Below are 13,539 nucleotides of genomic sequence, written 5' to 3' on the forward strand. Positions count from 1 at the left end.
CGGTTCTTTACTCCATGATGTCCCTGTAGGTCACATCAATCTACACTATACCATTCTTCTCTCTTTCCCATCCCCAGCCCCTAACTCTGCAAAGCCCTTATTCAAGACTTAGGGCAGGATGAGTGGGTGAGGGCTATTTCATGGCTTCGAGTTCAAAGACCATCTTTACGCTTTCTCCTCCAATCATAAAAATCACACATAAAGTTTCAGGGAATTGAGGGGTGGGGGAGATTAAAAAAAAAAACCATCCAGTCCCATAACATCTAGAAAGATGTGTTCCTAATATTGCAAATAAAAACTCATATTTTCAACAGAAACCACATATATACAAGGAGGTTAGAAAGAGCATCGGGGCTCAAAGTCAGCATTTCCTCTTCCTTTCGAAAATCACTACCAAAAAAAAAAAGAATATAAGCAACAAAAAAACAGATGCCAGTTTAGATCAAATTAGGAGACAGCAGAAACCTCAAACACAAGGCAAGTGGAAATGGCGTCAAAGTGGTGTCAATCAAGCAGAAGATGCAGGAGGAAGTGACGAAAGGATGCCCGAGGTTGCACGTCTGAGAAAGGGTCAGAAAAGTCCGTTTCTTTAAGGTAAAGCACATACTCTGTGGTGCAAATCCAGAATCCCTTGTTTGCAAGAGCAGCAATGGAATGTGCAAGATAGCAGCTGGAACTCCCCTGGGGGTTCTAAGAAACAGAGGAAGAGGGGGTAAATGAGTAATCCCAGAGACAGGCTATATTTGCAGGAAGCAAATGGCAAGGGGAAAGGCAAGACTTCACCATAGTCATCTGTCACAAGGTAAAAAGAGCTGGAAGACTCATGGACCCAACTCCTGTTAGCCTAGAAGACAGCCTTAGCTGCTCTCCTATGTGAACTTCCTGCAAACGGCTAGTCCAGGAAAAACTCAAGTCATTCAAAGGTGAGTCAGCAAAAGGAAACTAGCATAGGAGAAACACAAAGACACTTAAAAGAAAAAAGAAAAGGAACAAGGAAAAAAAAAGAAAGATGAAGAGTACTCACCAAAAGAAGCTGACATGAAGCTTATGTATATTAAGATCATACTTAGCTGTAAGTTTTAACAACATGTTATCAAGCACCGAGCAGACATAGAAGAGCTCAGACTAAGAAATGAATGACATCAAGCGGGGAAACCTGAGCTGGCAGAACTCAAGGAAAATGTTAAAAGAAAAATTCAAGGGGTGCCTGGGTGGCTCAGTCATTAGGCACCTGCCTTCGGCTCAGGGCGTGATCCCAGAGTCCTGGGATGGAGCCCTGCATCAGGCTCCCTGCTCAGCAGGAAGCCTGCTTCTCCCTCTCCCACTCTGCCTGCTTGTGTTCCCTCTCTCACTGTTATCTCTCTCTGTCAAATAAATAAAATGTTTAAAAAAAAAACTCTTAATAAAATAGGAATAGATTAATTTCTCCTTAAATGGTAAAACGTAAATAGTAGTATCATGACTAATGGTGAAACACTAGAACCATTTCCAATAAAGTCAGGAACAAGTTAAAATATGTTTTCTACCACCAGAGGCACAAGGTAACCCACTAAATAAGAGCAAGAAATCAGAGGCAGAAAAATGATAAAACATATCTAACTTAAATCCAAAGCAGTATCAGATAAAACCCAAGATTATCACAGAAACAACTATTAAAAATAGTAAGAGAATTCAGTAAGGTTACTACTGGATGCAAAATTAATATAGAGAAATTAATAACCTTCATACATTCCAACAGCGATAATTAATGGAAAAAAAGATGTCACAGATAATAGCAACCCAAAAGATAAAATAACTATGAATAAGTCTAAGAGATATGCAAGATCTATATGAAGAAAATCATACAACGTTACTGAGAACATAAAATAAGACTTGAACAAATGGAAAAGTGTAACATGTTCTTGGACACTATAAATTTAATGTGATCCCAATAAAAATATCAGAAGATTTTTGTTTTCGTAACTTGTTAATCAAATTCAGTATTAAACAAGAATAATGGTCAAAACCATTCTGAAAAATGAGGATGAAAGGGGACTACCCTTACTCAACATTAGAACATTTAAAAACTATGGCTACTGATACATGAGTAGAGCAACAGAAAGGAATAAAATAAAATATATAGGGAAACTCAGAACATAGTAAATGATAAAATTTCAAATCACTGTGGATAAACTGGTTATTCACTAAAAGATGCTAAGACAACTGAGGAGCCATCTGGAAAAAAGCTGAAACCATACTCACATGTAACACCTGAATAAATTCTAGATGGATCCTGGATCTAACAGTAGTCATAAAAAAAAAATTGTTTACATAGGTAAACATTCATATTATACTTCTAAATGAGAAAAGTTGCCTAAAAGCAAGACATAAAAATATACATGCATATGAGTATATAGTAATTATCTCGGATAGTGGGATTATAAGTGCTCTGCTTCCTTTTATAAATTTTGCCAATTTTTTGTATTAAGCATGCAACAGTTTTGTAATCAGGGGAATAAAAGCACTAAGAAAGAAACCAAGAAACCAACCAACCACAAGAACAATAATCACAAGCCTGAGCTTTAAAATCTGACAGACTAGAGTAGAATTTACCTTAGTGAACTAAAATGGTACTTGCCTTCTTCTATCTTTAGATACTCCTGTTCAGCCCGTGACACATAGATGGCAGACAAGACTGAATAAACAGAAGCTAGCACTGTTTTCTGTTCTTGGAGTATGATGGGTGGATCATCAGACTGGCAAAATTCATGGCAGACCAGGTCAAAAAGTAAATTCCAAGTGTCTTTTCCAGTATCAGGACACTGTACTTCATAAAAATGATAAAGCAAATAGTAATATAAAAACAGAAAACAATTCAGTGAGTAACTCCAGTGCTTCCCTATAAAACACCTTACCAATTGCTTGAATTCCATCGTCCACTGTGGTGAGCAGCTGTAAGATATGCATGTAAACATCGAGCCCTTCTGGATTTTCGGAACTATATACAAAAAGCAAAAACACTGAATCAACAACTCTATGGGATGGCAATCATTCACTCATTCAACAAATACTTATCACTCTGTACTAGTCACTGCCCCAGGGGCTGAGGATAAATCAGGGAACACGACAAAGCCGGGGCTCACCAGAGCTTACATTTTAATGGGGAAAACAGTCAAAAAACAAAGAAATAATATGGAATATAATCAATACACAAGAACAAGAAGTCAAAGTGTTTTCTTGGCCCTGTCCCACAAAAGCAACAATGCAGGAACCTTCTAGGTGATACTTCCTCATTCTGGCACACTTGAATAATTGGGATGAAAAATGACTAAAACATTTATATAATGAATGAAAGGCCCACTGCCACTAGCACTGACAGTAAAAACGTTATCAAAACTTCGCAACTCCCCTAGCTCCCTAGCTGAGAATACTAAAACCACGTAAAGCCTAATTTTTGTGATCAACAGCTTGATTTCTAGAAACTCACAATCTTAGTTCTTCAAACAGTTAAGTAAAAAAAAAAAAGTGAACGATAAAAAAGATGGTTCAGCAAATACTTCAGTACCTACTATTTTCAGGCACTATGTTAGTGGCTGGGAAAACAGAGATGTGTAAAGCACTGTTTCTATGTTCATGAAGTTTACAGTGTAAAGGAAAGAAGAGAATTAAAGGGCAATTATGATAAAGTGATATGAATGTAACACTAAAAGAAGTCCAAGGTGCTAGAGGACCACACGGCAAGCAGACTTAAATGAAGTCTGGAGAGTCAGGGAAGGTATCTTAAGACAATTGATGTTTATGCACAGACCCGCAGGAAAAGTGTTTGAGGTGAAAGAGACATGGTACGCAAAGGCTTGAAGGCAAAAGAGCTTGGTTTCAATGATGAAAGAAATTTCACATGGTTGAAACACATAGCACAAGTAATAAGGATGGAGAAGCACTAGATCCTTGTAAGCCATGCTTTAAAAAAAATCTGGACCTCGTCCTAAGGAAGGCCATGGAAGAGTCTGAAGCATGAACGTGAGATGATAGCATGTGCTTTGGAAAGAAGGCTCTACAGCCCAGGCTTGGAAGGAGCAGCCTTGACGTAGGGAACTCGGGTGAGAAAGTGCCGCAGTTGTCTAGGTGAGAGAAAGTGGTGAGGTGATGGCATGAATGGGATCCCAGGAAAAGTCAGGAACGAGTTTTGGGAGGTTGACTGGCCATGGAAAAAGAGCAGGATGGGGAGGAAAAGTCAGTAATGACTTCCACATCATCCGAATGGGACAGTGACTGCATCATTCATTCAAACAGTGAAGAAGCAGTTTGGAGGAAGAGGAGGAGATTAATCCTCACTTGGATAAAGGACATAGAATTCACAGACCTTACAATGGGTTATTAAGCATGAAGAGTAAACAATTAATCATTAAGCAGATCAATTCACAAGTTAATTTTCTAGTGACTAGCAAGAAAGTTTCAATGATCTACAACACCTAGTAATCACTCTTGGCAAGACATGAGAGCCCAAAACTCAGTCACTTATCCAAGACTGACATATATACATGAGAAGCAAGAAAACAAATGATGTCTGACGTTAACCGAAAAAGTTGTTAAATGTTTGATGGAAAACAAAACACAAGAAAATCTTTTCTATTTGACTTAAATTACACGCACAAAATTGCAGAAAATTTTAAGATCATAACCATAATTAATGCTGGAAAGTAGCCTATCGCTGAGTAATATTAGAATAGGTACTTGTAACCGTTATGACTTTGAAAAGAGCAGAGGCACTGTCATCACAAATATTAGCAGTGAATCTGACTTGACAAAGATTTGACGGGATGTTATTCATCCTGTTGAAAAGAAACTAAAACTTACATCTAAGTATATTTCTAGCAATTGGATTTTCCCAGAATATTCTGCACAGAAGAGCTCACTTACCGCACTTGTTTGGCAGCTTCGAGTACACAGGGCACAATCTTAAACGCGGGCTGCTCTTCAGAATCTTCCTGGGGTGGGTCCAGAGGCTGAACAGCCCCACGTCTAATCCATTCCAACATTAGCTTCTCATCCAGATCAAAAAGCTTGTCCACAACCTCCCCCACCTTGACCAGCAAGTCAACTGCAGACAATAAAACAGATATTGAAATGAGAAACAACATTTTAAGAGCAGTAAGGTTAATCAAAATTCCTAAAGGTATCCCAAGAAAGCCAAATCTTGCCAAAGCATTACTTATTCAGAGGGCAATTTATTCACCTTCCTCGTTTAAATTTGCTTGTCTTCCTTCATTTTTAAATGAGGACTTGTAGGTATCCTGGCAGCTTAACAAGAAATTTTGTTTCTTGAATCAAAATATTTCTTACCTTAGACTTAACGCTGGTTTTTATTTTTATTTATTTTTTATTTTTTTAAAGATTTTATTTATTTATTTGACAGAGAGAGACACAGAGAGAGAGGGAACACCAGCAGGGGGGAGGGGGAGGGGGAGGGAGAAGCAGGCTTCCCGCTGAGCGGAGAGCCTGATTCAGGGCTCGATCCCAGGACCCTGGGATCATGACCTAAGACAAAGGCAGATGCTTAACAACCGAGCCACCCAGGCGCCCCTTAACGCTTTTTTAAAGCAACCTCCAGAAATAGTTACATGGTTTCCTAACAATTATATATAACCAAAAATTTTTCCTAGATTACGTGGTGACTTACCATTTGTTGAACTTGACATAATGAAACAAATGCTATCATAAATAGCTGGATATTCCCGGATTCTTTCAACCCAGACACTGGCCACCTCTGTCTGGGAAAGACAAGTAAGCAACAACCTACAAGACAAACATGAGCTTAGTATCTATGTTTGAAAAACAGTGCAGGAAATTCAAGAATGAAGAATTAACTCTCCTGTCCTAGATTCCTGCATGAGTGAATATATGGAATCCACAGGAAGGAGAAAGCATACCGGCTTGTTTCCAGAAGAGTAGGAGGGTCTGAGTCATACAAACAGTGCAACAACACCTGTCTGTAAAAACAAAAAAGTTAACCCAATACACATCACTTCTCTCATTTCAAACATGTAGGCAGAGTTTTCGCTTAATTTTTTCAACATTTCATTGTGAAATATAGTATATATACAAGAAAGCCTATAGATATAAATTTACACTTAATGAATAATTATCAAGCAAACACATATTTACAGAAAAACAGAACAGTGCTATATCTCCGTAGCCTTTGTGTGTCCCTTCCAAATCACAATTCTCTTTCCCACCTAGAAATGCCTACTATCTGGACTTCTCCAGCAATTATTTCTTTGTTTACTCTATAGTTTTATTATTCCATATATTTTGGCTTTGAATTTTATGTGTAAAAATTATACTGTATATATTCTTTTGCGTCTTAGTTCTTTTGCTCAATACCAGGTCTTAAAGATCTACCCATGTTTTCCCATAGTGATCGCTGTTTGATTCATTGCTACAGAACATTCCATCATATAAACATAAAACAATTTATTTTTCCAGCCTACTCTTGACGGATATGTGGGTTGATTCTAACTGGGGCCATTTCAAGCAATGCTCCTCTAATACTTTTTGGCTGATATACGTGTGCACGGTTTATCTTACCACATACATATGAGTGGGATCGTTTGATCACAGCATCTGCATTGCCCATCTTCCAGTTTAACAAAATAAAGCCTAACTTCTCTAAAGTGGCTGGACAAATTTATATCTCATCACCAATGTAAATTATTCCATATTAATTTTAACATGACTCATTCTTAGATTTTTGATAGGGACGACTAGAGACCAAATATAACCCTGGGTCATTTACTCCATGAATGACTGTTAAATTACTGAGGAAAAAAGACCTTAAACTAGGAGCTTAAAGTCACTCCACACATAGAAGAGGTAATTACCTTTATTTTAGAGACCCAGATACTTAAATCCTGTGATAAACCCTCACAGTCCTAGCTGACAACCACTCAGAACACTTTTCTTAATTTATTGTGGGCACAAATTTCTTTGAAATTCTGATTAACAGCCATGAACTCTCTTGGCTAGAAAATGAATACATTCACAAAATTTAGCATGTAATTCCAGGGGGTTCTCAGATCTCTTAAAGTCACCACTAGGGTCTCCACCACTAAAAAACCCTCTGCCTAAAATTTTCCCACATGTAAAACAGAACTAGCCTCCAAGCGAAAATATGAAAGCCTCTGAATCACAGAGGCAACCCTGTATCTTCTAGTCTGTCGATCAGCCCTATCCCCTGATCTTAGGCAAGAGTTCTCAGGGTAACCCTGGTCACTAAGTCTAGTTTTTCCAGACTCTAGCTCTCTGAGCCCTTGGACTCCCTGAGCCTAAATTATTTGGGACTCTGGTCAGGGGCCCCATCGCCAAGCTTTGCCCCTCTGGGTCTTTTCTTATCGGGCTTACCACCTACTAATGGTTTGTCCTTTTGCTACCAATAAAAAAACAGGGCTAAATCCTCAATCATGCCCATGAAAACTGTGAAAGCCCCTAGCTACCATCAATATACAATGAAGTTCCTAGAGACTATTCATCAGGAGAAAGGGCGTACTACATTTCACAAAATGTTCTTGTATCTCCTACGGGATATGAAATATTAATTTATTTTGTAAAAATTCTTATATAGTAAAACTTACCCAAGATTTTTATCACTGCTGATGGACACACATATCTCCTGGAAACAGGCCATATTACCTAAAATTCCCACACAGATTTCCTGCCAAATCAAATGTCACAGGTCATAGGTCACAATGTCTTGAAGATAAAAGACACATACAAAAATAACTACTTGAACAAAAACTTTCACTGAGTTAATTATGGGGGAAGAAGAGAAGAGAGGAGGTAGCATACAGAAGTACGCTGCCTGTACCCTAATCTTGACAAGTTTACAGCATTTGACATGGGATGAACGACACAAGAAAAAGAAATATCAAAGGCAGGCATAAGTTATGGAAGAAGAAATCTCATGGATGAACTCAGTCTTAAATGGTTAGTAGGATTTAGACATGCAAACAAGAAGAAAGACATTCAGACAAGTGCAAAGTATCAGCAAAGGCAGAAAGGGAACAGTGCACATGGCTGATACACTAAACTCTAAGAAAGCAGCCTGGCTGTTGCACAAAATTGGTGAAGAGCATGGGATAAATACAGCAGGTAAAAAGCATCAGGATTAAGGGACCTGAATGCCATGTTGAAGAGATTAGATTTAATCTAGGAGGTCACGTGCACCCAAAGATCAAGGAAGGGGGGCAGCATACTGCAATGTTATTTTAGGACGATTATGTCGGCAGCAAAATGTATAGTGCATGATAGTGAAAAATGTTAAAGGATGTTAATAACCTTGGTAATAACAGCCGATGTTTACCTAGCATGTAGGCCCAGGCACTTACTCCAAGCACTTTCCATGTATTATTATTTATATAATAATTTCTGAGGCAGATACTGTTATCATACCCATTTTTCAGATGAGGGGGAACTAAAGCACAGAGCAGTTAAGCAACCTGCCAGGATCTCCGACTAGGCAACAGCGGAGCCACAGAGCCTGGGCATTTAACAACTATGCCGTACTGCATCTCAGTAATCCAGGTACACGGAGGTGAGGGTGGTGAAGGCAGGCATGGAATGGGAGGAAGCTGAGAAAGGCTCAAGGTGAAAGCAAAACAATCTGATGGGAGGCAAAGGGAGAAGGCAGTTGAACCTCACTCCTAGGTTTCAAGTTTCTTCATTTCTCCAGTCGGAGCTATTGGTCCCACTGACAAGAAAATTGGAAAAGAAAGTGTAGGAAAGGACACAGTGAGCTCAGTTAGGCAGTTAGTTTCCAAACTAGCTGGAACGTAAGACTCATTTGGGCAGGGAACATGTTAAAAATGCAGATTTCTGAGTGCCATCTCACAGCTACTGAATCAGATCTCCAGGGCAGGGCCTGGGAGGCTACTGTTTACCAAACACAGTGTGTTCATCACTGAGTCAAGACATACATGGAATTCTGGACTGGAAAAGGCAGCGTGCAAGTACAGAATGCCTGAGCAAAATTGAAGATGTGGCACCAGAAATCAAAAGGAAGGGTGCAGCTTTGATCCCACAGACACAGACTCACAACTTGAAGGTGGAAAGAGCGGATGAGCTAAGGAAATGAATTTAAAGAGGAGGAGGGACCTCGGTCTGCAGCTTAGAAGGAGTCCACACGCTGTGTAGGAAGAAAGAAAAAAGCCAATAAAAGTGACAGAGAAGTGACTGAAGAGGTCAGAGACCAGGAGAGTGAGGTGGACCCAAAGCTACAGAAAGAGAAAGTTTCAATAAAATGAGGGTTGTCAGATGCTGGGGAAAGATTAAAGGAGAAGAGAAGCAGCAGAGAGAAACATATATTTCCTTACAAATTAAAGGGAGAATATGACTGAACTTCCAATCAAAGACGTTTCTCGTTTTGGCTGCTGGCCGGACAGCTGAGAGAACTGTAAAAGCTGTGTGGAGTCTCACACTTGGAGATTCCATTTCAACTGATCTAGGTAGAGCCTAACTCAGGACTTTTAAAAGGTCCCAAGGGCAAAGCTTCTCAAAATGTGCGCCCTGGTCTAGAGCACTCGCATCACTGGGAAACTTGTTAGAAATCCTCGATGCTACCACAAATTTCATGGATCAGAAACTCGGGGGTGAGCCAAAGTTTGAGAGCCCGTGTTCCATTCTAACATGTGGCCAAGGCAGAGGATCACTGCTACAGACAGGCTGTGGCTCACAGGCATATACAATGACATGACTAATTCCTGAAAGGTGCCATTACTGACATAAGCTTGTTTTCTTTAAGTACTAATCATGAGTCAATGTATTTAAGTTAGAAAAATCCAGGAGAAAATCATTTCAACTGTCAATTTTTTCTATTAACATAATGACCCCAGGAAAAAGCGGTTCATCAGATCATCAGGCCCCAATTCAGGCAGAACACTGTCTCAAACAAAATTTGAACTCAGTATTCAATTTGTAAAAATATACTACAGAACTCTCCATTTCATAATTTCAAAGAAAGAGAGGTAATACAGTACAGTGGTTATACTGAAGTCAGGCTGGCAAGACTCAAACCCCAGCTCTATTCTTTCCCAGTTGTATGACCCTGGACACATTAACCAGAGATTTAGCTCATTTATTTATGAAGTGGAGATAAATCCCTATCTTACAGAGTAGTAAAACCAAATACTCAGTAAACAGCAGTTATTCGTAAGTATAATTACTTAATATTTACTAATCACCCACAATATGCATAGCACGTCCCAACCTGACACAGAAACATAGTCCACCGCACACAGCATAGATAAAGACTAAATGAGAAGCACAGATAACTCTTCTGGGGAGTTTACGATCAGCAATGGCCACTGAGAGCTTACTTATTTGGGAAGGCTTAGAAGAAGAGCAACGCCTGGAATAACAAGTGTGCCTCCTGAGAGGGATGGAGGCGGTACGAAGGGAGGCATGGAGATGGCGATCATCACAGTAAGCTACTGAGACAAGGAGTGGATAGGCCTTGCTAAGTCAGACGCACCATCTGCACGATAGATTTCATGCTGAAAAGATGAATTAGATTCAGATTATGGAAAGTCCCGAGTGTCAGGCTGAGTTTAGAATGAAGATTTTATGAATAAAAAAGAGCAATCAACAGAAATGGGAGGTCTGGGCAATGTTCCCTGTTCCACCACATATTAGGAACATTAACTTTGGTTATGTCTGTTTCCCACAGTGGTTAAATGAAAGTACTGATCTCCCTGGTCCAACCCATTCTAATAACTTTAAACAGCACATTATCGAGTGCCAGGCAATGTTTAATAAAAATCTGCCGACTGATTTGTGGCCAGCAAGAAAATTACAGTGAGAAAAATGAAAGACTATCTAGCACTATCTACTATTACTGCTCCAAAGAGGAAGCTTTAAAAATGTACATACTTACTCTTAATCGAGGACATTTGGATTTGGCCAATACTCCCATAAATATGTCAGGAGCGTTAAATTCTTGAAGAAATAAAGCCACATCCTGAAAATAAAAAATGATTATTAATTTGGATACTGAAGACCCCTCTTTAAACCCCATAGTTCAGACAATCATAAAAAAAAAAAGAAAAAACCAAAAACATTATTCTATATATACCTCCTTTCAGGCTCAAGGGAAAAAAAATAGCCATAGGTTAGGAATTGTATCCTTACACAAAAGGAATGTTAGAGAGTCTTTGTGTTTCTGGTCCCAAGGCAATGGAACAAATCCATAAACAAATTTAAGCTAACTGTGATATTCCAGGAATATCTTGCTTTTTCTGCCTTGAATGCATTGACCTTTTTTTTTTTTTTAAAGATTTTATTTATTTATTCGACAGAGACAGAGACAGCCAGCGAGAGAGGGAACACAGCAGGGGGAGTGGGAGAGGAAGAAGCAGGCTCATAGCAGAGGAGCCTAATGTGGGGCTTGATCCCATAACGCCGGGATCATGCCCTGAGCAGAAGGCAGACGCTTAACCGCTGTGCCACCCAGGCGCCCCTGAATGCATTGACCTTAATGATCTTTCTAGCCACCAAGAATGTTAACTCATTCAAATACATTTGCTAGTTGCCAGGTATCCTGCCAGACACCAGGGTAGGAAAAAAGCATAAAACTCATAATTCCTGTCTTCTAAGAGCTTAAAACACAATGGGGGAAACAGGTTAAAACCCCTACTGGGTCATGCCCCAAATGAGAACTTGTGCTTTCTCAACAAAAAATAATTCTAATCACAGTGTAACTGTGATAGCTTCATATCTCCTTTCTAGAGTTTCCTCAGGCCACAGTCCTTACAGAGACACGCCATACAGGTGAATGAACCCAGAGTGGTCATGTGACCCAATCTCGCATGCTCTGAGACCAAAATCAGTTTGCTGTGGAGATCTGTGTTGTACAATATTTAAATAAAATTAAGTTTCTGACGATCTATTCCCTTGGATTTTCACCAAACTTGAAGCCTATATTTGTGATAGCTTAACTTAAAACCAGAAGCTATGTGGCTTAAGTGAAAATGCTCTTCAAAGGGCCCTGGAGGCACCCCAAGGAAAGAGGCAATAATCCTTCATAGCCGCTGAAACCAAGGTAACCTGCATGACTGCTGACTAGAAGAGACATCCTGTAATACTAAAAGCGCACAATCAAAGAAAACAGTATTTCAAAGATACACTCCAAACTGAAAGTCACAGCAACAGATGCACCCTACTCTAAGTGTCTAGAGTGCTGTTTGTCATGTGGGCAACTCTTAGGGCATGCAGAGACTGACTTACTTAAACAACAGTTAATAACTCCTAGGGTCGCACAGGGTTAGGTAGTCTAACAATATCGACATCACTAATAAGAATAATGGCAATTAACATTTATTGAGAAAGTGGTAAATAACAAACACAGTGAAGTGGTTTGCACACTATCTTATTTAATTCTCAAAACATCCCTATAAAGTAGTTATTATTATTATTAGCCCCATTCCACTAATAAACAGAAGTTTTAAAAGTTAAAAGGTTAAGCAACCTCCCCAAGATTATACAATCAGTAGAACAAAGCCAAGAGAACAGAACCCAGATGAGTCTGACTCACAGCCATGCTCTTAACGAGCACACCATGCTACCTCTCAGCTATCCATTCATTTACTTATGCATTCATTCATTCACTCTTTACCAAGTATTTACTGTAAAACCCAACAGGCACTGTTTGAGGCTCTGGGGGACACAAGAGTGAACAAGCTAGATAAGGTCCCAGTCTCATGGAATTTTTACTCTAGAGGGATGAACAAACAATAAACCCACAAACAACTGATCTAAGTGCTACAAAGAAAACAGACAAGATAGAATGTGCTAGAAGCCAAGATGTGGGGGGACTACTTCAGCTATATCAGAGAAGTTACCTCTGAAGAGGTGACATTAAGCTTTTAAGAGAAGGAACTTAAATCTATCAGAGGACACAAAGGCTGAATAACTAGGTAAGTGTTACACAACAGAGTGAACATGTTTTATGAGAGCGCAGAAGAGATCAATTCCGCTTGGAGTGTCTGGGGAGGCATCACAGAGAAGGTGACATTTAGGCTGGGCGGTAAAAGATGAGAAAGATTTTGCTGGCTAGAGGCCATTGCAGGCAGGGACATGAACAGAGCATGAATGTATGAAAATGCAGAAAGCATCTGAAGTCTCTGGTCCTATTCAAACACTAGTGGTAGGAGATAAGGCTGTGATACTGGAAGGACTTCACATCAGTGACCGGTGGACAGCTCAGTTCTCTAGAGGTGCTTCAAGAGCTACCCTAAGAAGGTGAAAAGGAGACCAAGAACATGACCCTGCCTTCCACCAACAATCTTTTTCAAACAACAGCTCTGTTTTATCTATTTCATTATCTGACAATTTCATATTAAGATTTCATTTTCTTAATAATAATTTTTCATTATGTTATGTTAGTCACCATACAGTACATCATTAGTTTTTGATGTAGTGTTCCATGATTCATTGTTTGCATATAACCCAGTGCACCATGCAATACATGCCCTCCTTAATACCCATCACCAGCCTATCCCAATCCCCCAC

The 13,539-nt window shown here is 39.4% G+C and overlaps 1 protein-coding gene across 1 annotated transcript in view; it reads right to left on the minus strand.

Moving 5' to 3' along the window:
- Positions 1-13,539, minus strand: part of SAAL1 (serum amyloid A like 1) — a 35,256-nt gene that overhangs the window by 7,111 nt on the left and 14,606 nt on the right. The window contains exons 3-9 of the mRNA XM_011236685.3: positions 10,907-10,990; positions 7,611-7,690; positions 5,910-5,969; positions 5,660-5,775; positions 4,900-5,080; positions 2,895-2,977; positions 2,618-2,806 (exon numbers count right to left, since the gene is read on the minus strand). Of these exons, the coding sequence (XP_011234987.1) occupies positions 2,618-2,806; positions 2,895-2,977; positions 4,900-5,080; positions 5,660-5,775; positions 5,910-5,969; positions 7,611-7,690; positions 10,907-10,990 (793 nt within the window). The remainder of the gene's footprint in view (positions 1-2,617; positions 2,807-2,894; positions 2,978-4,899; positions 5,081-5,659; positions 5,776-5,909; positions 5,970-7,610; positions 7,691-10,906; positions 10,991-13,539) is intronic.

This window comes from Ailuropoda melanoleuca, chromosome 16 (genome assembly GCF_002007445.2).
Source record: "Ailuropoda melanoleuca isolate Jingjing chromosome 16, ASM200744v2, whole genome shotgun sequence".
In the NCBI taxonomy this organism is placed as follows: Eukaryota; Metazoa; Chordata; class Mammalia; order Carnivora; family Ursidae; genus Ailuropoda; species Ailuropoda melanoleuca.